Source organism: Palaemon carinicauda, chromosome 7, assembly GCF_036898095.1.
Source record: "Palaemon carinicauda isolate YSFRI2023 chromosome 7, ASM3689809v2, whole genome shotgun sequence".
Classification (NCBI taxonomy): domain Eukaryota; kingdom Metazoa; phylum Arthropoda; class Malacostraca; order Decapoda; family Palaemonidae; genus Palaemon; species Palaemon carinicauda.
In genome coordinates, this window is record NC_090731.1 from 89,416,911 (window position 1) to 89,443,556 (window position 26,646).

Genomic DNA, 26,646 nt, shown 5'->3' on the forward strand with positions numbered 1-26,646 from the left:
ATATATATATATATATAAGATAAAAAGTTAAAAAGTGAGTGAAAGAACGCAGCAGACCTTTAATTCTGACTGCACTAACACTTTAAGGGTTTAGTGTTCTCCATTCTTGGATTGTGTCAGAAACTTCCACTATCTTCGGTTAAGAGTGTTCTTTTTTCCTTAAGTCGATTTTACCATTTTTTAACGGTGTATCTTGTAGCCTTACTGGAGGGCCCTTCAAGAATCCTGGTGGTTTATCCTTAGTCTTTTTCTTCATCTCTGATTTTCATGTTTTTGTAAAATCGATATTGATCATTGTCATTATAATCATCATCATCATGGTTATTAATTTTATCATCAGCATTATGCATAATTACACGTATCTCCATCATCTATATTGCAAACGTCCGCCATAGGGGAATTTTCATGAAAATCACACATTTCTTATCATTTTCATGCATTTTTTAAAGCAAGCAAACAACTCAGAAAAACAAATGGAATAAAAAGGAGAATATCATTCACTATAAATTACTTTTCACCACCATAATCACCATTTTCACCACTTATCACTACAAAGACGATTCTTCCTCTTCAGTAAAATATGCTGCACTGGCGAGTAAGATTATTAAGATTTTATCTCATCTGTAAATTGTTCTTTTTTCATTATGATCCAGAGAAATCAAAACATTATTTTTGCTAATTGCACTGCTCTCCGTTACCCAGCTGATAAATCATGATTTGATCTTCATCAATGATGTAGGGTTTAATTATTCCTCTTGTTTTGCAAGAGAGAATTTGTCTGTCTGGAGTATTGATAAATAACCTACTTAGCCATTAAGAGTTCTCCGTCATACTTTTTTTCCATCCTTTGCTAATTTATGCAATCAGGGCCACATGCCCCAGCGCCGTGGCTTGGGAGGTCATTAAGCGCTACACACACACACACACAGAGAGAGAGAGAGAGAGAGAGAGAGAGAGAGAGAGAGAGAGAGGAGAGAGAGAGAGAGAGAGAGGAGAGAGAGAGAGAGAGAGAGAGTCTGTATTGGCTTTCAAGCTAGAAAAAACATGCATGAGCAAACTTGCACATCACCGCGATTTACTCACTTTACGTACATTATAAGCAACGCTACTAACTAGTCACTGCACGCAATACCTTTTAACACTTGCAGGGTACATCACATCCCTACTTGTGAATATGAATGCACAAATTAAACATACAGAGGTAATGTCATTAACATCAAAGACGCACTAACTACCCACATATCCATTACAGGTGTCAACACAATCAACCGTCAAAGACTGATAACGTAGTTTTTAGAAAATATAACCTAATTAAAACATAATAGGAATAGTTTGCATAATCAACTGACATTCCACACAGGTAATCTTGCTCGCTTTTTAATAAATCGATGTTTAAAAAGAATGGTTATCATAAAGTAATACACAGCTGTAAAGAGTAAAAAATAACAGAGCGATCAGGATATTCCAAAACTTGAGAGAGAGAGAGAGAGAGAGAGAGAAAGAGAGAGAGAGAGAGAGAGAGAGAGAGAGAGAGAGAGAGAGAGAGAGAGAGAGAGAGAGAGAGAGAGAGAGAGAGAGAGAGAGCGCTTCGTGATCAGTTTCAATCAGATCACTTTTCTTCCCAATTGCTCGACTATACACACACACACACACACACACATATATATATATATATATATATATATATATATATATATATATATATATATATATATACATATATATATGTATATATATATATATAGATAGATAGATAGATAGATAGATTCCTATAATAATGTGTGGTAGAGAACCTCATTTTCAATTTTATTGACATGCGTTTTGTCCCGTAAGTCTTCTGCTGCTATTCCCTACCGCTATAGACTACCTTACACCGTTCAATCAGTCACAAACCTTCTTTTATCACCATAGCAAAATTTTTCCGGCAATGCTTGTGGCTTTTCCTACTATGAGTTTCATCGTCACCTTCCCTACCCTATATCATTACTCATTGGTGCATTTCATCTCGACTCCCAATTCAGCGGCTGCAAACTCTACTACAAGAGCAAGTATTCGCAAAATTCAATTTTATTATAAAACAAACATGAAAAATTTCAAAGTATTAGCATATTCTATGAAAACTAATCAAAATGCAAAGTAAAATGTGATGAAAAAAAGTGATCAATAAAAACATGCAAGTACTAACAATAACTTCCAATGTGGACAAAGTGTCAATCTGCTTCTTCTGCGGACAGTCGTTTCAATTCCCAAGGAAGAAGCTATTGTTTGCAGCTTCTTTCAAGCATTACTACTCGCTTATAAATTGAATGCGAGTGTATTGTTTGTGGAGTATACTGAAAACAATAGGGAATGAAAGATGAAGTTAAAATTTAACATACAGTACACGAAAAAAATTTATAAGTTGTAATGTAAATCAAGGTCTTTTTTTCTAAACTAGAGAAAGGGGAAAAAAGAAGTCTTGAATGTTAGCCGCACCTTTAGCCTCCTGTAATCATTAATGCCCGCACATGAAAAAAAGACTGTCGGTAGATTAAGTGCTGATGAAATTTGTGATTGTGAGAATGAAGGAAGCAGGCAGCAACTGTAAAGATATGAGATATTACCATATTTTTCAAGCTCCTTTGATTCAAAAGTTAAGATAATTAATGCAGATGCGACTTGTTTTTATTAAGGTAATCTTTTTAACGGGATACGCTCGCTAAACAAAACCAAACTAGGAAATTTATAAATAAATGCCAAATTGGCTGAAGGAAATACAAGGACAGAATGTTTGTATTAAAATTTACCTGGTAATGAATGTTAATGTGTCACACAATGATAACTAATGCACAGTATTCTATTTGTAAATTTACGTGAATGAACCACATTTGAAACCATGCTTGTGACCTAATTACGTAATTACTTTTGGGAATAATGTAATAAGTAAAAATTAAAATATCACCACAATCAATCCCATGTTCTTGAGCATTTTAAACAATGCATATACAAATGTACATGGGCAAAATTCATGCTTGCAACGAAAATGTTTGTCAATTAATCTTTTATGACACACATTACAAACGAATGCTATCTTCCCAAATCACAGAAATAAATCTTTGCTGCTTTAGTAAAGGTAGATAAAAAAAAAAGTTGAGAACGTGCGTGTGTTTGTGTGAAAAATAGGTTATATAATAGGCAACAGTCATTTACATACAGGAACCATTACTGGTCAAATTAATATATCAAGGCTCTTCACATAAAAAAACCATGTACTTATTCATATCTTATTGCACCAATGTTCTGTTGTACCCATGGGAGTGCTGTATCATTTGCTGTTCTTAGATCCATGTCCAAACAGGTGGGTCATGGTGGGCAGCTACACAAGAAGTGATTGATTGTTTGGATTGGCTCCCTACAGGATCCTTCAGCACCATTTGTGTAGCCCCATCTCGGAAAGTTATCCCCTCTCTTACCAACTTTTGTTCTTCCTCTATTCAGGGCGACATATTTCCTTCTAGTGAGGAAGAATCCATAAGGCAGATCTTCACTAGGGTTAGGGAGGGCATTGTTAGTGGTCTGTCTGTCACTCACTCTCCATTTATGCAATTTGTATTTTGATAGGTTTGAGGTCTCTAGTTCTTTCACAGTCAAGAAGCTCTTCCGTAATTTCAGACATCTTCTTTCACAATGATTGTTGAGTAGGTGCCTGGGATAATTTGCTTGTTTGGTCTTTTCCTTTCTGGCTATGGTATCTCCATGTATGTCAGGTGATGCAATGCTAGCTAGTCTGTACAAAGCTCAGATGTTGATCTTAGTGTACCTGTGAAAAGAGAGAGAGAGAGAGAGAGAGAGAGAGAGAGAGAGAGAGAGAGAGAGAGAGAGAGAGAGAGAGAGAGAGAGAGAGACTTTATTTAGCTAAATATCCACTCTTTTGGCATGGCTTGATCTTTCCCACAAAGGAGCCCAATATTCTGCAGTGGAGTTAAGTTTTTGCACAACTCCCACTTGGTGGATGATGTTTTGCTAAGGTTATTTCTGGTAACCACTTTTTTCTTGAGCTTGTTGACATACTCCTTGAAAATCAGTGTTCTATCCAGAGTGACACTAAGATTAACTGAATGTGGATGTTTTTCCCGTTCTTAATTTTTCCATTTCATTTTCAGTTTTCTGTATGCCTGGTGGTTTTTCAGATAGAACCAGCATATCTGGGTTTACAAGGGGTTTGTCTAAGATACCCTTTTTTGGAATAGTCTAAGATATGATAATGCCTTTCCTATGCCTCTTTCACGCCATTTACACAGATCTTTCCCCCTTCTCCTCCTCCTCCTCCTCCACAAATTCTTCGAAATTACAGTGGTAACCCAGTAAATTAGTTTGATCCATTCCAGGAGCAAGCTCACATCTCAAAATACATGCAAACTAAAACAATTTTTCAAATAGGAAATATAGAAAAAATTCCCTCAATGTTCCACACTTCAATAAATGCACTAATGTTAAAAAGTTTTTAATGTTATTTAAGGAACAAATTACAGCTCATAACATCAGAAATTAATACAAATTAATAATTGACAATAAAAAGTTGAAATATATCGATGAATTAACTTGCACTTTTAGAAGTTGTGGCTGGTGTGAGGGAAACAAGAGAGGAGGAGAGTTACTGCTTGGATGAGAATGTCCCTCTATGAGAACTTCTGGTAAAGCATTAGGAGTTCTCCCTCTTGAATGTCCATCACTATCACTAACTGAATAGCTTAACCCTTTGGCACTTATTCCAATACGAAAGCCAGGTGTACTGTCAGGATCCTCTCTGCGGATAAAGTAGGTGAGTTTTGCCCTCAGTTGTTTTAGGGATAAGTATGATCCTGAGGTTTCGCCTAGGAAGAGCTGTCCTTCCTTGAAGTCTGAAGTTCTTCGAAGATAGACCTTAAGACACTCTACTGGACGTAGAGAGACATCTTCCTTCAAAGGGCAGATTCTCCAGGGACCCCACCTCTTGGTGGGAAGCTTGTTTTTGGCGAAAAAGGTAGGATCGGGAAAAAGATTCAGTTTTCCCTCTTCTGTGAACTTAGACCACTATTTCACTAATTGTAGCCCCTGAGGCTATAGCGAACAAGAATATCACTTTCTGTGTTAGATCCTTTAGGGTACAATCTTCGTTGTTCAAGTTCGAAGCAGGACTTTGTCCAAGGACCATGATATGGGCTTTGGAGGGGTTGCTGGTTTAAGTCTAGCCCATGCTTTCGGAATCTTATTGAAGATTTCGTTCGACAGGACCACCTGGAAGGCGTAGAGAAGAGGTCTAGTCAAAGCTGACTTACACGTAGTTATTGTGGTGGAAGCCAGGCCTTGCTCATGAAGGTGGATGAAGAAGGAAAGGCAGAAGTTTATCGAGATTTCTGCCGGCCTGTTTGCTTTGACAAAGGAGACCCACTGCTTCCAAGACGATTCCTATTGTCTTCTGGTTGACTTTGACTTGTATTCTTTTATAAAGTCGATGTTGTCTTTTGAGATCCCGAACCTTTTCTTGGCTGCTAAGGCGAGAAAACCATGAGATGTAGGCTTTGGGTTCTCAATGATGAAGCGTAGACAGTCAACTTTTGAACCAGTTGGGATATAACTGGGTTCGGTAGAGGAAACAGCCTCAGCTTCAGTTCTATCACTAGAGGGAACCAATTGCTCTTGGGCCATTTTGGGGGCCACTACTGCTGCTGTCCCCTTGAAGGATCTCAGCTTGTTGAGGACCTTCAGCAGGAGATTGATTGATTGATTGATTGAAAGTTTTCTGGCATCCTGACATCTAAGGTCATATACCATTTAATGTATATGAAAATTAAAAGAGAATTCGATTAAAACCATAAAAATTAAGAAGTCATTACAATAGTCAAATAGTTTTCAGAAGACCTGCTTCTGAAATAAATCTAAAAATTCCGCTCGCATAGTAAGACACATCATGTCCAAGAATCTTGGCAAGGATAAACCTGCCATCCTCACCTCGAGCCTCAAACAGATATCTATTTCTTAAGTTAGTAAAATTAGGGCATTCGGTCAACAAATGCCTCACTGTTAAAGGTACTAAGCAGTCCTCGCAATACGGTTGGTGTTGGCCCTTCAGCAGAAACTCGTGTGTCAACCGTGTGTGACCAATACGGAGACGACAAAGAGTCGTCTCCCATTTTCGGGGAATCATGTTATACCTCCAAGGTGATATGATATTTGTTACTTCCCTCATTTTATTGCCATCTTGACTGTCCCAGTGCTGTTGCCATTTATTACAAACCAATTTCTTGATGTAAGGTAGGAGATCGTTACATGGAATGGGATACCTCCTTGGTAGCAACTCGGATGCCGCATTCTTCGCCAGTAAATCTGCCTTCTCATTCCCAGACACACCTACATGTGCTGGAACCCAACAAAATCGAACAGTTATACCTTTCCGTCCAATAATAAAAAGCCATTCTAAAATCTTTAAAACTAGAGGGTTACTAGAATTAAAAACTTCTAAAGCTTGAAGAACACTCCTAGCATCACTAAAAATTGTAAAATTACCCTCCTTTTCCAAAGCTATTTTCTCAATAGTGGTTAATATGCCATACAGTTCGGCAGTAAATATGGAAGCTGTTAGAGGAAGTGCACCTCTCCAATTAAAATCATTACTATGTACTCCAAATCCAACGCCAGCATCAGATTTGGAGCCATCAGTATATATAAAAGTCGATCCCCTATGTTCTTCGACATGTTCCATAAAAAGAGACCTGGATTCTAAGTCAGTCATATTCTTCTTAACTCCAATAAAGTATTTACAAAAAGATATGTCAGGTAATTTCCATGGAGGCGTTGATGATACCTTGAATGGAAGCACCTTATTTCTAATTATATCCAGATTGTTTAATAATTGGTTAACCCGAAACCCAAAGGGTTGAGGAGATTTTGGGTGCAACTCAAAGTAGGTTGAGTGCCTTACAAGGCTTGCAATCTGAAAGGCTGAAGAATTAGGGAGTCTTTGCAATCTAAACCAATACCGAATAATAGAGGACATCCGGCAAAGGTCCAGAGGCAACTCCCCAGCATCAACAAGGAGACTTGTGATAGGGGAGGTTCTAAAGGCTCCTGTGGACAATCTAATGCTAGCATGATGTATTGAATCTAGTATTTTTAACCGGCTTGGGGTGGCTGAAGAATATACCTCACAACCATAACTAATTTTGGAAAATATCAAGGCCTTGTATAATTTTAAAATTGTATTGCGGTCTGCCCCCCATGACGTATGGGACAAGACTTTTAAAAGATTCATAGCTTCAACACATTTAGCTTTTAATGCTTTTTTAAGTGAGAAACCCATGTAAGCCTACAATCAAATATCAACCCTAAAAATTTTGCTTCACTTGCACATGGGATCCGTTGACCTTTGATGTATATATCCGGGTCTGGATGTACTCCCCGTATACGACAGAAATGGACAATTGTAGTTTTACTTGTTGAGAACTTAAATCCATTCATATCGGCCCAATGGATAATTTTATCAATAGAGAGTTGGATTTTTCTCTCAACCATTGCCATTCTGGCCCCAGCAAATGATATGGAGAGATCATCCACAAATAATGTTGCGAGAACATCCCGAGGAATGACTGAGGATATCCCATTAATTGCTAGTGCATAAAGGGTTACACTCAGCACACTCCCCTGAGGAACTCCTTCTTCCTGGCACTTACTCTGTGATAGAGCTTCCCCAACTCTCACTTGGAAAACTCTATGTGAAAGAAATGACTGGATGAATAGTGGTAGCTCACCTCTCAATCCGCACTCATGGATTCTTTTAAGTATACCGTATCTCCATGTGGTATCATATGCCTTTTCAAGATAAAAAAAAAACTGTCACATGGTGCTGTTTGGAAGCAAAGGCTTCACAAATGGAGGACTCAAGTTGTATCAGCACATCAGTCGTTGAGTGCATTTTCCTGAATCCACATTGAATGGGTGATAAAATATTCTTCTTTTCAAGGTACCAAATCAGTCTTGCGTTGACCATCTTCTCCATGATTTTACATAAACAAGATGTCAATGCAATAGGTCGGTAGTTTGCTGCTAAAAACTTGTCCTTACCGGGTTTTAAAAAGGCTAAAATAATGGCTAGTTCCCAAACACTTGGATAACTATGATCATGCCATATTCTATTAAAAATGCTTAAAAAAAAATAACTTTGTATTAAAAGGTACATATTTAATCACTGCATATGGAATTCCATCGGGTCCAGGGGCTGTATCGTTACAAGTAGCAAGAGCAGAATCAAATTCTCTTTCAGTAAAAGGAGAATTGTATGACTCTTGCTTTCTTGTTGCGAAGTTTAAAACTTTCTTTTCTTCATTGCTCCTATACTGGTGACCAGGAGCTGCTTCACACTTGCACGATACATTTGAGAAATGGTCAGCCAGGGCATTGCTAACTTCGGTTGCTCCAGTCATATACTTGCCATTTATCTTTAACACTGGTGGTGGGTTTGGGGTGAATTTGCCTGCTATCTTTTTGACTTTCCTCCACACAGATGATGTTGGTGTTCTACTGTTAATGGAGGAAACAAAGGACATCCATGACTGGCGCCTAGCTTCTTTCATGGCACGGCGGAACTGTGCTCTACATTTCTTGTATATGACTAAATTCTCCTCATTACGGCGCATGCGCAATCAAGTTAAAGACTTTCTTGTGGCTCTATGCAGGGCAGTTAGTTCTGATGACCACCAGGGGACTGGTCGTCGTCTGAATATCCCAGTTGTTTTGGGAATGGAATTCACTCCTGCTGTGTGAAGAGTTCCATTAATTAAGTCTATGGCATCATCAACACTTTCAAACTGTTCTGCATTTCCTTCAATTTCACTTAACTCCCGAAATCTATTCCAGTCCGCCTTATCAAGATTCCATCGAGGTGATCTTTGTAAAGGTGGACCATTGTTGGTGTTTATAATGATTGGTGCATGATCACTACTATGCCAATCATCTAATGTTCTCCAATTAAAATCGAGAAGACAGTTAGAGCTTGCGACTGATAGGTCAATGCAGGACAAGGTACCTGTCTGTACATGAAAATGTGTGGGCTCTCCTGTATTGAGGAGTCCGACATCTTCATTCTCCAAAATTGACGATATAATATTACCCCTTGCATTTGCTAAAACATCACCCCATAAAGGATGTCTACTATTAAGGTCTCCTAGTAAGAGAAAGGGTTGTGGGAGTTGTTTAATCACCTCTACTATATTATCATATGAGATGTTATCATTTGGAGGCAAGTAAAGAGAACAGATTGTGTATTTTCTCCCTATATCAATCTGTACAGCCACTGCCTGCAGAGGGGTACAGATAGACAAAGATATTTGGGGAACATCTCGACGAACGTATATAAGACTTCCCCCATGGCTCCCTGCTCGTTGATCATATGGTGTCCTATAGCTAACATACTCTCGAGGACAAGGAGTATTAGCATCGAGCTTGCTTTCTTGTAGACATACTGTTATAGGGGAGTGCTCACGTATGAGGAGCTTAAGTTGTTCATATTTCGCCCTTAAACCCTGGCAATTCCATTGCAGAATGGAGGAAAAAACTATGTTTTATTTTTTGGAAGACACCTTAGATGAAGTCTTCCCATTGGCAATATTTGATCTAACAATATTTCCCGGAGGTAACTCTAGAGAGGATCTTGATATAGTGGGTTTTGTGTTTCTCTTTTTCTTTGTGTCCTTTTGATCTAATTGTTGAGCAGGATGGTGGACCTCAACTTGAATTTCTGATTGGTTCAATTTACCTTCTAGTTGTTCAGAAACATCAGCAGACAAGATATCATATTTATTGGAAGTCGTGACTCTAATGTTTCTTATGGTAGGAGGAGAGAGGGAGGGAGGTCTCTCTCTTTTCCGATTAAAAAGTTGTGATCTGTCAGGTTTTTGCACCTTCCCCACTACGGGTTCACCAGGTAAATTGGTTTCGAGTGCAACCTCCATCAGATCAGGCAAGGACACGGCCTGTGAGAGATTTGTACTATTGTTTAAAATCGGAGTAGTTGGCTTTTGAATAATTTTCAGATCTTTAAGTATCCGTTTTGATTTTTCTACAATTTCTGGATATAGATTTTCGATGGGACTTTCAACCTCTTTAACTACTTTCATTTGTTTCTTTATCTTAGAAGTAGAGATATAATTTTCGTTTGTGTGGTTTGGCAAGTTTTTCTTCAGAACCATTGAAAAAGGTTGCCCTGGTCTTATTTGCTTTTCAAGAGCTCTTTTACGAGCCTCTTTAAAAGTAACCCTTTCCATGGTCCTAATGGCCTGGATTTCTTTTTCAAAAATAAACTTTACACAGCTTTTAGATGTAGCTGGGTGTGCTTCCCCACAATGTATGCAATTAGGGTTTTCTATGCATACTCCATGACTACTTTTTCCACAGTTAGCACAAATAGCTGGCTTATTGTTTAGTTTTTCTTAACATTTCTGGCTTAAATGGCCATACATTTGGCAATGATAACATCGCAATGGTGACGGGATATATGGTTTTACCTTCAAAGATAGCCATCCAGCTTTTATAACATTTGGTAATCGGCATTGATCAAATGTTATAATCAGAGTAGCAAGAGGGATACGTTGTTCTCCAACTCTCTTTCTCATTCTGACAACTTTAACTACTCCTTGATTTTTCAGTTCATCCTCTATTTCTTTCTCCTCTATATCCAACAATTCTGGAGCATATATCACACCTCTACTCTGGTTGAAAGTAGGGTGCGAAACGCATTTTACGCTATGACCATTCAATATTGTAAGTGTTTTTAACCTTTCACCTTGTAATGGGGACAGTGTCTCTATCAAGAGACTTCCATTTCCCTGGGGTAAAATTTTTGGCTGCCCTCCACATAAAGTAACTATTTCCCTATTAGCTTCAAAAACATTTATACGCTCATTTCTTCCGTTTTCAAATTCCAAGATAAAAAAATTTTCATAATTCACTACTTCATAGTGACCAGGTAATACTTCTACTTTTCTATATCTTTCTGTACTGTCATCATTTTTCACTCTCTCTCTCTTCTTCTCTAGCGTTTTATTATTCACATGACGTGAATAAGGTTCTAACGTTACAATGTTAGAACCCGAGTTGGAGCTGTCTGTACTGAGGTCCATGTTTGTATTTTCCAGGTCGTCAACAGAGGTGTTGGGTTTTTTTGAAAAAGCAAGCCGGGTTATCCACCTCTTATCGGAGGATGTCAGTCCTCCTATCCCATGTGGCCCAACACGAGAAGAGGCTTCAGCGGGGACCAGTCCTCTATTAGAGAGGGGTTGCCTCTCTTAAGGTGGGCGTACACTGGTCAGTGGGGGTAGTTAGCCCCTCCCACCGTCGACTCCAATGCCTGGCGTCAACCATTACCCGCAAATATGGGTGACTTAAAACCGGATCACTGGAGCCCGACTCTTAACAGACTTGGTCTGCACCCAATGGGGTCTGCCAGAGGGTGATGGCGTCTAAATTGGCACAGGTTGAGATGGAATGCAGTCCATCCCACACTCTGCCAAATCCAAAGCAGCATCCAAAGTAAAATCGAACATGCCAAAGTCGTCAACAATATCGAGCCCAAAAGGAAGAGATGGGAGAAAAAAGAAATTATCAAAAGTAAAAGAGAAAGTGCTGACTGATTTAGTTGGATCGACAGCTGGGCACCGAGGTCCAATGGGAAGTAGTTCCCACTGTTCATTAGATTCAGCAGGAGATTTGTTGGAGGGAACAGATAGATATGATTCCATCTGTTCCAATCGAGAGACATAGCATCCGTCGCTTCTGCTCGAGGGTCCTCGTATGGGGATACATATCGAGGTAGTTTCTTGTTGTCGCTTGTTGCGAAGAGGTCGATCTGCAGTTCTAGGACTATTTCCAAGATGAAGGAGAATGAGTCTGCGTCTAGGGACCATTCGGACTCTATCGGTTTTCGCCTGGATAGAGCGTCCGCCTTCACATTGCGGAACCCTTGTAGGTGAACTGCTGATAAGTGCCATCTTTTCTTTCTTGCTAAGCGAAAGATGGTCAACATCACGTGATTGATGTAGGGCGATCTCGAGCCTTGTCGGTTCAGACATTTCACTATCACCTCGCTGTCCAAGACCAACTTGACGTGGGCTGATCTGTGAAGGGATAGTTTCTTCAACATTAGGAAGACTGCCATGGTTTCCAGAATGTTGATGTGAAAGGTTTTGAACTGGTGTAACCAGTTCCCTTGTACTTTCCTTTGATGGGAATGACCTCCCCATCCTTCCGGTGAGGCATCCGTGTGGATGACTACTGACGGTTGAGGTGGTTGTAAGGGAATTGTCCTTGCTAGGCTCCTGACCTTCGACCACGGCCTCAGAAGCGATCGCAGTAAGGTCGGTGTCGATCAGATGATCTCTTCAAGCACTTGATGTGTATCTTCTCCAGACTCCTGACGCATCCTTCAGTTGTGCTCCCTGCACTGGGTCTGTTACTGCTGCGAACTGGAGAGAGCCCCGTATTCTTTCCTGTTGGTGTCTTGAAATTTTGTTGGATTTCAGTAGTCTCTTGAGAGAACCCGCAGTCTCTCTCCTCTTCTTCGGTGGAATGGAGAGGCGGTGTGACTGTAAATTTCAATGGATTCCTGCCCATTGAAACTCTTGAGCTGGAGAGAGGCGAGACTTCTTGTAGTTGATCTTGAAGCTCAGATGGTCCAGGAACTGCATCACCTTCGTGGCTGCCTGCAGACAAGCAGTCTTGGATGCTGCCCACACCAGCCAGTCGTCCAGGTATGCAGCTACCTGAATGCCTTCTAAGCGTAGCTGTTGTACGACTGTGTCCGCAAATTTTGTGAATATCCTTGGGGCTAAGTTTAGTCTGAAGAGCATGGCTGTGAAGACATACTTTGTCTTCTGTAGCTTGAATCCTAGGTAGGAGGAGAGGGGGGCGGCTGACTAGAAGGTGCCAGTAAGCATCTGCCAGCTCTATTGAGACTGTGTACGCCCCTTTCGATAACAGGGTCCTTATGTGTTGTAAGGTTAACATCCGGAACTTCTTGTTCTCGATGAACTTGTTAAGTGGAGACAAGTCTAGAATGATTCTGACTTTGTCTGAGTCTTTCTTGGAACACAAAACAGCCTTCCCTGGAATTTGATGGACTTTGCTTTCCTTATGACCTTTTTGTTCAAGAGTTCTAAGGTATATTCTTCCAATAAGGAGATGGAGTGTTGGAAGAATTGAGGAAAGGAAGGTGGAGTTTTGTTCAATTTCCACCCTAGTCCATTCTTGATTAGGCTGTGGGCCCAGGGATCGAAGGTCCAACGATCCCGAAAGTGGAAGAGTCTTCCTCCTACCTGGAGCATCTCATTGGTTAGATGATCCGGAGGGTTTGTTACCCTGACCACATCCTCCTCTACCCTTGGAAGGGTTTCTTGAGGAGCCTCTTCTAGATCCTCTACCTTTAGGGCGAAAGGTAGTGGTGTGCCTCTCAAAGCCTGGGTTAAAGGCTGGTGACTGGGCTACTAACTGCGTAGGCACTATCTGGAATGTGGTTTGCGGCTGGGCAACCATTTGGGGGCACTGTGGTCATGGTAACAGTGAGATGCTGCGCAGGTCTATGAGGCACTCGTGGCTTCTTTTTCTTCCTGTTCTTAGGTTGGGGACCAGCGTCAGAGGATGATTTCCTCTTGGAAGACATGCCCCAGTTTTGGAGAAGGTTCCTATTCTCCGTGGCGGCTTTAGCAGCTACCTCTTGGACTGCTTCCTTTGGGATGAGGTCCTTGCCCCAGATACATGAAGTAATCAACTTCCTGGGCTCGTGCTTGACCGTTGCATTGGCAAACACATGCTCTCTACAGGCCCTCCTTGCCTTCACGAAAGCGTGCATGTCCTTTACTAGGGTAGCCATGGGCATCTTGGCAAGGACCGTGTACATATCTGGGGTACTTGAAATACCTGCACACATCTCCATGAAGTTCTGGAGACACAGAGAGGCGGCTAGTCTCTCTTTTGTCTCCTGTTCCCTTAGCAGAAGAAAGTCCGACAACTTCCGAAGGTTCTCGTTGAACTGCTGTCCTGCAATATCTGGATCTAGTTTCGAGATCGAGAAGGTTAGATAAACCTCGTTCCAGTCCTTCTCGCCTATAGGCAGGGCTAGAGACAACGATTTACATTCCTCTAGCGTAGTGATGGTTTGCCCGCATCAACTGCTTTTAGTACGCAGTGGAGAGCTTTAGCCGTAACAGGAAAAGCTCTGGAGGAAGGAGCAAGGAAGGTAGGGTGCCTCTTGCTCAAAGCAGAAACCTTCGAGTTCGTATAGCCGGCTTTCTTCAGGCTACTCGTCAAGAGAGCTTGTGCCTTGTCATGAACAAAGACCATGACCTCCTTAGGTTACGTCTCTTCTTTAGATGCATGTTCGTTCTTCAACCTCACGAAGCAATCTGGGTAAGCCGAAAAGTTCGGCCAGAATTGGAGATCGTTGAAGGGTATGGCCCCCTCTTCTCCGAGACGTAGAGTTTCCCATTCATCATGGGCATGAACTCCGCATACATCCAGGGGTTAGTTTCGGAGTATTGGGGTTAGTCAAAGACTTTGGGCCGCTTGTGGAAGCCGCTAAAAGCGGCTGCACGGTGTACCTCCCTGACTTCCCTTCTCATCTCTTGTTGTTCCTTGCGCATAGTTTCTATCATCATTTGGATCTGCGCCATGAACGCTTCGCCCTTGGGGAAAAGCGGGTCTGGTTGAGGGGTTGGGGCCGAAGAGGTTGACGGTACAGGTTGATATGCCGTCACAGACAGTATAGGGTCTTCCGTCACTGTCGATACGGATCCTTCTTCCTCCTCGGATGGCTGGGCCACCTCTTCTTCAGAGTCTTCTTGAAGAAGATCCTTTTCGGTGCCTGAGGACACCTCTGACATCCTTTCCTGATGGATGTCCATGCCTTCCAAAGCCTTGTTAATGTCAGCCTCTATCGTCAGTTGTATGAAGGGAGGCTTGACCTGTGCCTGAGGCACAACCACGTCGGATGTTGCCTTAGGGAACAGAAGACTTCTCATCGTTTCGCTTGGTAGGTAAGGTCCCGGAGAGTTCTTCAGGAACCCTCTTACCCACTTTCGAAGCGTTTCCCTCGCAGTATCCCTCGACTCCGCCGTCTTGGGATCACCAAAACCCTCGGACATCAAGGCCGAGCACACGGTGCAACCCTTCGGATCCCAATACCTCATAGTTTCAGTTGCGATGGAGCAGGGGGCATGAGACCTGCACATCTTGTGGTCACAAAAGTCCCTACTTTTGTGGTTGCAGTACATAACTGTGCACTTCACCTTAGCGTCCTCCTGTAAGGAAAGAAAGAGTGAAATGCTATGGGGTAATTTATCATACTGATAAATATATTCACATGCATTAAATAGTAATCCTTACTATTATAATTATAGCTTAGGATAGTAAGCTAGAAAGGAAATAGGAAAGACACATATCTGTGTTTCCTGTCCAGGCAATTGCTGTGACCTCCCTCAATATTAATATTTTAAAATTTCCTTATTAGGGAAATACAGGGTGGAATATTTCTAGAACTTAGAGCTGGAGTCAGTGTATACTAACACTAACTCCCCATAAGTGAAATATTAATACTGTAGGGTAAAAGAAATTTTGTATTCTGATGATCAAGATACATCAGAATGTTGAAGGAATGCTTCACCTCAACATTTGCTTAGCGGTCTCAACAATGGACTGTGAAAGGATACCCAGAGTATGTTGGAAAATAATACTACTGTATGTTATATACTGTAGTTTTCTAACTGCTGTATTTTCTATACTGCAGGAATACTGGCTACTGTATAATCTTATACGGTAGTTCTGCTGGTATACTATCGGGCTAGGCTAGTACCTGGCAGCACTAGCCGGCAGAGAGAGAGAAAGAATGGAGAGAAGGACTACCGTATTATTATAGTTTAGTACAATAATTAGGGTTGTAGGGACAACTGTCTCTACTGCCTTCTTTCCCGAATGAGGATTCAAATGGAAGGGGAGAAAATGTAACAATTCTATCTTCCATCCAACCACAATATCTGTTGCCGGCTGCACTGCCGGTTACAGGGTTTGTGGATAGCAGTCCAAGGAAGGACTGAAGAATACTCAAAGTTGAAATGGGTCTTCCACCGGCACCCGTCATGGCCAGCTCAACCTTTCCCAGAGCCTTGCTTCCGTTAGGGGGAAGGTCGAAACAGAAATAAACCGCCTTTGTAAGAGCCCGGCCGGCATCGTAATCAGCCCGGCAAGCGGAGAGATTGTAGAATACTGGCCACAGGGGTTGTGACGGCTAGGCCGTCACTAAAGAACAGAAGGGGAAAGGGAAAGGGTCTTATATTTTGCATAGAAAGAAGGCAGCAGGTATGCCTTCTGCTATCGGCTGCAAATCAAGGAAACAGTTTCCTATGCCGATGCTGTCTTGGGCAGCAGAGGAATAACGATTCCTTAGCCTAAGACATTGCCGGATATAAGACATGTCTTCTAGTCCACAAGGGAGAAAGGTGGTGGCAACTGTACTACCACTTTCAGTTGTGGACTAGGGAAGCCGGGCTTCCTATACCGGCAACAGTGTAACCGGCAGGGAAATGATTAATCCCCCATCGGTAGCATTGCCGACAACAAGACTGAATACCCCGAGTTACTGTCGTATTTAAAGGCCGGGATACTCACCAACAAAGAGGATGGACAGAAACACTATCTCAGTCAAGCCGGAATTCACTACTCTATGGCAAGACGAAAGATAGGGTTGCCGTCTAGTGGCGGCACTCAGGGGGAAGGAAGGGTTTATCCTCATTTCTCTAAAAGAGATGAGTATCGAATTGTGATAGTAATTCTAGGAGATGTTCTATCTCCGGATGAATTAATAAAACGATACGAGAGGATAAACGGGGATAACATTACTAAAGTATCTCCGGATGAATTAATAAAACGATACGAGAGGATAAACGGGGATAACATTACTAAAGTATATTAAAACGTGTTAGGCTAGCCTAACTCTAGTCGGGATCTCGGCTACGCTATATCACCGAGGCCCTAACACATACAATCGAAACGTTTTATGAGAAGAGGAAATATTACATGTGTAAATCTTATCTTCACTAGTATAATTTGCCTGAATAGCTAGAATTTCATTAGAGCTAAATACCGGAGACATCGTACTACAAACTAAATAAAGCATTTATGGCGTACGACAGCGGTCCAAAATGGCCGCCTCCGGTGTTTGCTATCCTCCACTAAACACATCTAAATTATGCTAATTTAACTGTGAGAAGGGAGCCAAAAATTATACACAGGAAAGATTAAATACTCAACTTTCCAGAGGATGAAGATGCTGGAGATTGCATTGTAATAATCCTTTATAATAGAACAACACCGAGAGCAAGTGGGAGAAACACCGTGCTTAATTCGCTACTACAAAAGGAATGGTTTGCCGGGGTGGTACCGGTTCCCCTTCAATTTTGCCACTCTTCCCCCTCAAAGCGAAAACTATTCGGGGTGAAGATTGCTATGTGTCGTATCAAGAAATACGTCCCTTGATATTATGCGATTAAGAGTTATATTAAGGATACTCGCACCAGGAGTTAGAATTCTGGAGACCTGTGATCAATTCTCTGGGAGTATCATTGTAGCAAAATATCCCTTAGAAAGCTACCTAAAGGATCCTTCCATCAGGACGACATGGCTGAGCCCCAAAAACCAATAACGGCTTTATTTTGCAGTCCCCGCTGGCGTTGGCACATAGGGTAAGAGTCAACCGATCCTTCATACGCTTATGTCCAGGCATTTTCTTCTCTTCGGCGGTGATGTATGTTCGACTAGGCATCTTTTTCCAAAACAGACCGGTTTCATCACAATTGAAAACTTGCTGCTCTACATAGCCTTCCTCCTCCACAATCTTTTTGAACTTCTTAACAAAATCGTTAGCAGCCTTGGTGTCCGAACTTGAAGCTTCTCCGTGCCGAACAACTGAATGAATCCCGGTCGGTCTCTTAAATTTCTCGAACCAACCGCGAGACGCCTTGAATTCCTCCGTCGTAGGATCGGTTGAACTCTCCCCCGCGTCATATTCAGAGCCTGCCGCCTTCAAGTCACAATAGATAGTGCTGGCCTTCTCACAAATGATCGTTTCAGTGATCGTATCGCCAAAAATCTCTTTGTCTTTTATCCATATTAACAAAAGGCGTTCCATCTCTTCCAGAGTAGGGCTATGACATTTTGAAATAATGGTGATCCCCTTCGATGGTTTGACTGCTTTAATGGCTGCCTTCTGCTTGATGATCATCGAGATCATAGACATATCCCGGCCATATTGTTTAGCCAGATCACTCACACGCACACCGCACTCATGTTTTTCTATAATTTCTTGCTTCAATTCTAATGAAAGCACTGCCTTCTTTCTTTCCTCACCACCACTAATACCTGTACCGAAACCAAGCTTCTTAGGACTCATGATTATACGTAAAATCAAAAATGAAACGTGAGAAAAGGAAGATAATAAACACTGTTAATAACGGACCGAACAGAGGACAACCTCACGATGCGCACGAGAACAGAGAACTGACCGATGTGACGCTCAATGTCATACCTCCGACGTGCTGCCGTCTACCGGAGTACTGTAAACAAGAAACTACGACCGACGCTTCGAGAAAATTCTACGCGTATGGTTTACGTCGGATGTTGGAGCAAAACTTCAGGTGTCGAGACGAAAATTTTAGTGAATTTTACTTTGGATGTTGGAACAATCGTATGTAGAGGTTCCACTATAAGCAATGCAACATGCAGGCATAGTACTTGGCACATTTGGAACCCCTGCAGGGGCAATGTGTTAGGAAGAGCCAAATCACCAGACCCTTAGACAGACAGTATTCTTCACCCATCCTTGTGAGGTCAGAATCATACTTGTTAGTTTCTCTTTTTGCTTCTGGGAATATGCGCATAAATTGCAGGTTGGGATTGGTGGTACACAGTTGTCTTGGAATGGGCACGAGTCTACTTATGGCACTAAGTCCTTGGAGGCCACATAGCGCTTTAACACCAAAAAAGGAGTTTTGAAAAAAAAAATCTTAATTTTTGGGAGTTGCTCTGTAGTCTTCAAAAGCTCCCTCCTCCCTCGGTTTGAGTAGGAGAGTGGAGCATTGCTATATACCATCAATTTTGAATGGGTGTGGGTTTGTTCTGATATAGGTACGATGGTTCCTTTCTGGGATGCCTTACGCGACGCTACTCACAGCAGACGACTTTCAGCTATTGAGGCGTTGTGGCAAGTTTAAATGAGCCTGAACTTATGAGGCCTCCCCTATAAACAATAAATCTGTGCTTTGCATATTGATACACTGGCCTTAGAGTAGGGGACAATATTTCTTTGGTATTTATGTTGTATTGGAAAGTCCTTGGAGACTGCACAACACCTCCCTAAAAACATTTTCCTTTGCCAAAACTCCTTTTTTTTGCTTTGCAGCATGTCTGGAAAGTGCAAGGGAGACACTTTTGATGGCAATGCATCTAAGATGGAAATTAAATTGGGTACAGTGAAATGGAACAAAAAAGGGGAGACCCCTACAAACATAGGTCATACGTTAGGCTTTAGTCATTCCACAGTTACAACTATTATCAAGAATAAACATCGCATCCTTGAGCATGTGAAAGGATCTGCCCCTATGAAGTTGACCATTATTAAAAAACAACCCAGTGGTCTTATGATAGAAATGGAGAGGTTATTAGTGCTCTAGTTGGAGAACCTGAATCAGTGACACCTTCCAGTGAGCCTTATGGTAATTCAGGAGAAGGCTAAGCATTTGTTTGAGACCTTGAAAAGTCAAAAGGGAAAGGGAGTGAAAGTGGCCAGTAAGGGATGGTTTATAAGATTTAAGGCTCGTGCCAATATGCATAACTTTAAGGTGCAAGGTGAAGCTACTGGTGATGAAAATGAGGCAGCAGTAAATTACTTGATTTGTTAACTGAGATTTTTAGGGAAGGTAGGTTTTGTACTGAACACTTCTTCAATTTGGATGAGACAGGCTTATTTTGGAGTGTATGATAAACCAGACCTACATCGCAAGAAGACAGCACCAGAACAAAAGTTGGCAAAGAGTTACTGATTTTCCTTCTTGGGGTTATGCTTCTGGCCACTGCAAGCTGAACCCTATGCTGATGTATCAGGAGGAGAATCCTAGGGCACTCAAGGGGGTTTGGAAGAGTCAGTTACCTGTAATCTTGAAGTCTAATAGGAAGGCTTATTATAGCCTTATTTGAGAACTGGCTTTTCAACCACTTTGTGCCTGAGGCTTGAGCAGTATTGTGCTAAGGACATATCCTTAAGGTATTGCTTTTGCTGGATAATGCCCCTGGTCACCCTGCCAACTTAGCTCACTTCCATCCCAAAGTCACATTGGTTTACTTACTACCTAACACCAGTTCCCTGTTACAGCATATGGAACATGGAGTAATTACTTCCTTTAAGGCCTACTACCTCCATAGGACAACTGCTATGGCTTTGGAGACAACAGAGGAGGAGAAGGAATGACCCTAAAGATGATCTGGAAGTTCTACAATCAAGAACATTGCTGAATCTTGGGATGAGGTGAAGCAAACCAACATGAATGGTGTCCAGAAGGAGTTTTGCCCCCAGTTTTCCGATTTCTTTGGCTTTGAGGAGACAGTTGATGCTGTTACCAAATAGGATGGGGGAACCCCTAGGAATTAAACTCTCTTAGGGCTGCTCTGAGTATGTTGAATAAGGAGCCGTGGACCAAACGATTGAGGTGCTGACAGTATATTCAGCAATAGGTTAGGACAGGCCTAGCAAGCCGCTAACTGAATCTTTAACGCTCGAGAAACTCAAGGATCAGTTGTCAAATGCAAAAATAGGCGACGAAACTGGGAACGTCTTAGGAAAAACGCTAAAGATAAACTGAATTTTAAATGTGGTACCCTAAATATTGGCACGTACAGTAGTAAGGAAGACGAAATATTAGATGTGGTGAAGGAGAGAAAACTTGATTTATTAGGAATGGCTGAAACCAGGCATAGAGGTGAAAGCGCAGGACAGGACCTAGGAGATGGATATGTACTGATTTATCGTGGAGTAGATGCAGGAATCAGAAAGCATGGTGTTGCTATGATCGTAGGACCCAGACTTGCCCCCTATATACAAAAAGTACAATTGATCAGCGAAAGACTTATTAGTTGCACATTTAGAATAAACACCACAAATTATAATGTCTTTCAGTTTTATGCACCACAGCAAGGCCATACACAAGAGGAAAAAGATACTTTTATGGAACTTTTAGAATTACATTTGGAGGGACAGCCAGAAGGCATCAACCTACTACTAGGAGATTTTAATGCATGGGTTGGCTGTGAAAGAAGAGGGATAGAGAATGTAATAGGCCCATTTGGAGAGGAAACAAGAAACGTTGAAGGAGAAAACCTAATAGATTTTTGCATAAGAAATCATCTAAAGATCATGAATGGATTCTTTAAACACCAGGACTCACACAAATACACTAGATATAGATGGAGTCAAACCTAAGGGCAGTTTGATCAAAAATCAGTAATTGATTATGTCGTTATATCAGATAAGAGGCTTGTAGAAAATGTTAAAGTATTGCCAGGAGTCTCCCTTGATTCAGATCATAGACTAGTCATAGGAAAAATTTACATTCCTCCCATAAGAACAGAGAAAACAGAGAAGAGAAAAATGATAAAACAGAATCCTTGAAAGACCCAGATATCAAAATGAGATTTCAAAACAAGTTTACAGAGAGGTTGCAACACCTGGAGCAGTGGGATTGGAAGGGACTGAAGGAGATTGCCTTGGATGTAGGGGAGAAGGAACTTGGCTGTAGGTTTGTTGGAGGTACTAGGAAAAGGCGTACAATTTGGTAGAATGACGAAGTAAAAGGTGCAATAATGATAAAGAACAAAATGCACAGGAAGTGGGTGAAAGAAAGGAACCAACAGACTAGAGAAAAATATGTATCTTCTAGGAATCAATCAGAGGAGATTAAGAGAAGATCACGGATAAATGCATGGATTAAACTAGGAAGCGAATTGAGGGATGATCTCAAGAAAAATAAGAAGATCTTTGCAGTTGCAAAATCATACAGGAAAGATAATAGAAAACAATATAATATAAAGGATGAAAATGGAAACATTATTGGCACGGCTACAGAACTTAATGAAAAATGGACTACTTATTTCAATAGGTTACTAAATGTAACTACAGAAGAAAATGAAGAAGAGTGTATCTTTCAATGTGACAGAGAAAATAAGGAGGATGTGATTACCTATCATGAGTTTGAAAATGCTTTGAAAGAGATGAAAAATGGGAAAAGCCTAGGGTATGATAATATACCAATTGAGTTATTCAGAGGGAGGGGACCTAGCAAAGCAGATATTATATGACCTAACCTTGTCATTCTGGTTAGAGAGCATGGTTACTGAAGACTGGGGAAAACATATTTCTGTACCCTTTTATAAAGGTAAAGGTGACTCAGGCAAATGCGAAAATTATAGAGGTATAACGCTCATATGTCATGCAGAAAAACTTTATGAGAGGATTTTAGAAAAAAGGGCGCGACACATCATTGAACCTCAGCTAGGCGAAGAACAGCATGGATACAGAAAGGACAGAAGTACATCAGATCTCATATTCACCTTGAGGCTTGTTATTGAAAAATCATGGGAATACAATAGACCACTGTATATAGCATTTATTGATTTGGAAAAGGCATTTGACTTGGTACCTAGGAACAAATTGTGGAGGTGCTTAGGAGAGGTTTATGGACTCGACGGTAGATTGGGAGCTGCAATAAAGAGCACGTACGAACCATGTATGAATAATATAAGGACTGGATACAAGAATGAAAATTGGTTTAGAGTAACAACAGGTGTTAAGCAGGGAAGCGTTCTTTCCCCACTCTTGTTCATTGCATATATAAATGTAATTATAAGAAGTTTTAAGGAAAGAATAAATATCTCAGGAGACATCATGATTTTTGCTGATGATATTGCTTTCTGGACATATGATCGGGAGGAACTAGAAAGAGCATTGATAGCCTTGAACGATTGTTTAACGGAAGCTGGACTGAAGATAAACATTAATAAAACAGAAATATTAACAATCAACAAACAACAACAAGCTCCAACGAACATCATGATAAGAAATACGGTAATTAAGGACACCAACGCATTCAAGTATTTAGGGTGTATGTTTACAGACAACGGCTATAAGAACAAAGAAGAAATTACTGAACGAATACAGAAATATAATAAATTCTGTGGAGCACTCTATCCAATTATGAGAGATGCATACGTACCTATAGAAGTAAAGAAAACCATAAGAGTATGGATCAGAGAGCTGGACAATGACCATCAAAGACAGGAGCAGAGTCCAAGCTTCAGAGATGAAAATCCTGAGAACAATAATGCACAAAACAAGAAGAGATAGAATAAGAAATGTAGATTTTAGAAGGATGGTTGGGGTATCTCCTATGTTGAACAAGATTGAGAAGGGACAGCTGAGATGGCTGGGACATTTAATGAGAATGGATGGAAATAGAATTGCAAGGAAGAGATGGGACTGGACGCCTGGTGGGAGGAGATCAAGAGGTAGACCACGTAAACGCTGGAGGGATGGAATTGAAGAGATTTTGACAAAGGACAACATGCCAACAATTGAACAGCTGAGAAGAGAGGGAATTTTTGAAAACAGAATTGAGAGGAGAAGACAACTGATTCCACTGACAGGCTGAAAGCCTACCTGGGAGTGGAAGTGAAGTGACGTGAAGTGATCTTGAGGTTGATGCTGATGATATCTCTAAGCTCCTGGCATCTCATGGAGAGTTGTCTACTGAAGACCCCATTGAGTTCGAGAGCTACACGATTGCAGAAGAGAAAGACACCCAGATCCCAGAGCCAAAGAAATTTATAGCCAAGGCCTTGGTAGAAAGATCCCAATATGGAAAGGTTTAGGGAGGTGTCCAGGAGGGTCATGGATGCTGTGGTGAGGTGCTACAAGAGATATTAGAAGAGAAGAGGATGTAATCACAACAGACAAACCTGTGTATGTACATTAATATGGTAGAGAGGCCTTCACCTGAACCTCAACTCTCAACCTCTACAGTTTCTCCATCCCCTCTTCCATCTCCAGCACCTCTTCCAGCATCTCATTCTGAGTCTCCAGCATCTCATCCTGACTCATCGGCTCCTCTTTCAGGTTCTCTAACACCTCTTCCAGCATATTCTGAATCTCCAGCATCTCATCCTGACTCATCGGCTCCTCTTTCAGGTTCTCTAACACCTCTTCCAGCCTATTCTGAATCTCCAGCATCTCATCCTGACTCACCAGCTCCTCTTTCAGGTTCTCTAACACCTCTTCCAGCATATTCTGAATCTCCAGCATCTCATCCTGACTCACCAGCTCCTCTTTCAGGTTCTCTAACACCTCTTCCAGCATATTCTGAATCTCCAGCATCTCATCCTGACTCACCAGCTCCTCTTTCAGGTTCTCTAACACCTCTTCCAGCATATTCTGAATCTCCAGCATCTCATCCTGACTCACCAGCTCCTCTTTCAGGTTCTCTAACTCCTCTTCTAGCATCTCCTTCTGACTCATCAGCTTCTCCAACATCTCATCCTGATTCTCCAGCTCCTCTTCCAATTTCTCCAGCATCTTCCACCTCCTCCTCCAAATAAGCATATCTCTCCCCACCACTTGCAACACCATTTCCAGTGTGCAGGCCTACCACAGAAATAAAGGTAAGGAATTCTTATACAGGAAGTATAATATCTTCTTCCCAGCTTTATCCCTATTCGGGGTCGCCGTTTCTAATGAGTCTCTTCCATCTCCCTCTGTCCTGTGTCATTTCCTCCCATACTCCCTTCTCCCTCATATCATCTCTAATGCAATCTCTCCACCTGGTCTTAGGTCTTCCTCTCCTTCGTGTTCCATCCACCTCCACGTCCATCACTTCTCTTGCCATGTGTTGCCCTTCTCTTCTCATCAGGTGGCCATACCATCTTAACCTTGCCTCTTGCACTTTCTTTGATGCCTCAGTGACTTTTACTGTACCCCTAATATGTTCATTTCTAACCCTGTCCTTTTTGGTTACTCCACTCATCCACCTAAGCATCCTCATCTCGGTTACGTTCAACTTTCTACCCTCTGTTTTCTTTAGGGGTGCTGCTTCCAATCCATATGTCATTGCTGGTCTGACCACTGCCTTGTGCACTCTGCCCTTCAATCTTATAGGGAAGTATAATATATTGTCTTTATATACATTATGTATGTATGTATGTATGTATGTATGTATGTGTGTATGTATGTATGTATGTATGTGTGTACGTAATTCAAACTTACGACAAAAATTTACTTATGACGCGTCATAAGCATGGAGCTCGTTCGTAACTCGGGGACTTCCTAATGGGGAAGACACCACCACAGGCGATGGACTACTTACACATTTTTTCACCATTGATAACTGGTAGCACATTTCTTAGCAACAGCCCTAGGTAGTAAGTTGACCAGGACACCAGCCACCTTTTGAGATACTACTGCTAGAGAGTCATGGGGTCCAATGACTGCCCAGACAGTACTGCATTGGATTCTTCTCTCTGGTTACGGTTCATTTTCCTTTTGCCTACACATACACAACTGACAACATTGAGATTACCAAACAATTCTTCTTCACCAAAGGGGTTAACCACTGCACTGTAATTATTCAGTGGCCACCTTCCTCTTGGTAAGGGTAGAAGAGACTCTTTAGCTTTGGTAAGCAGCTCCTCTAGGAGAAAGACACTCCAAAATCAAACCATTGTTCTCTAGTCTTGGGTAGTGCCATAGCCTCTGTACCATGGTCTTCCACCGTCTTGGGTTAGAGTTCTCTTGCTTCATATTTTATATAGGAAATATTCATTTCAATGTTACTGTTCTTAAAATACTTAATTTTTCTTTGTTTCCTTTCCTTACTGGGCTATTTTCCCTGTTGGAGCCCCTGGCCTTATAGCATCCTCCTTTTATTATTACTACTAGCCAAGCTACAACCCTAGTTGGAAAAACAAGATGCTATAAGCCCAAGGGCTCCAATAGGGAAAAATAGCCCAGTGAGGAAAGGAAATAAGGAAATAAATAAATGATGAGAACAAATTAACAATAAACCATTCTAAAAACAATAACAACGTTAAAACAGATATGTCATATATAAACTATTAACAATGTCAAAACAGATACAGTATGTCATATATAAACTATAAGAAGACTCATGTCAGCCAGGTCAAAATAAAAACATTTGCTGCAACTTTGAACTTTTGAAGTTCTACTGATTCAACTACCCAATTAGGAAGATCATTCCACAACTTGGTAACAGCTGGAATAAAACTTCTAGAATACTGTGTAGTATTGAGCCTAATGATGGAGAAGGCCTGGCAATTAGAATTAATTGCCGGCCTAGTATTACGAACAGGATAGAATTGTCCATGAAGATCTGAATTTAAAGGATGGTAAGAGTTATAAAAAATCTTATGCAACATGCATAATGAACTAATTGAATGACGGTGCCAAAGATTAATATCTAGATCAGGAATAAGAAATTTAATAGACCGTAAGTTTCTGTTCAACAAATTAAGATGAGAATCAGCAGCTGAAGACCA

General features: G+C 41.2%; 2 protein-coding genes across 2 annotated transcripts in view; both read right to left on the reverse strand.

Annotated features, from left to right (window-relative positions):
* The window catches only part of mmy (UDP-N-acetylglucosamine pyrophosphorylase mmy), a 188,820-nt gene that overhangs the window by 111,158 nt on the left and 51,016 nt on the right, over positions 1–26,646 (reverse strand). The window lies entirely within an intron of this gene.
* Positions 24,116–24,670, reverse strand: LOC137644429 (uncharacterized protein PF3D7_1120000-like). Its single transcript, XM_068377405.1, has one exon. The coding sequence runs from the start codon at positions 24,668–24,670 to the stop codon at positions 24,116–24,118; it is 555 nt and encodes a 184-aa protein (XP_068233506.1).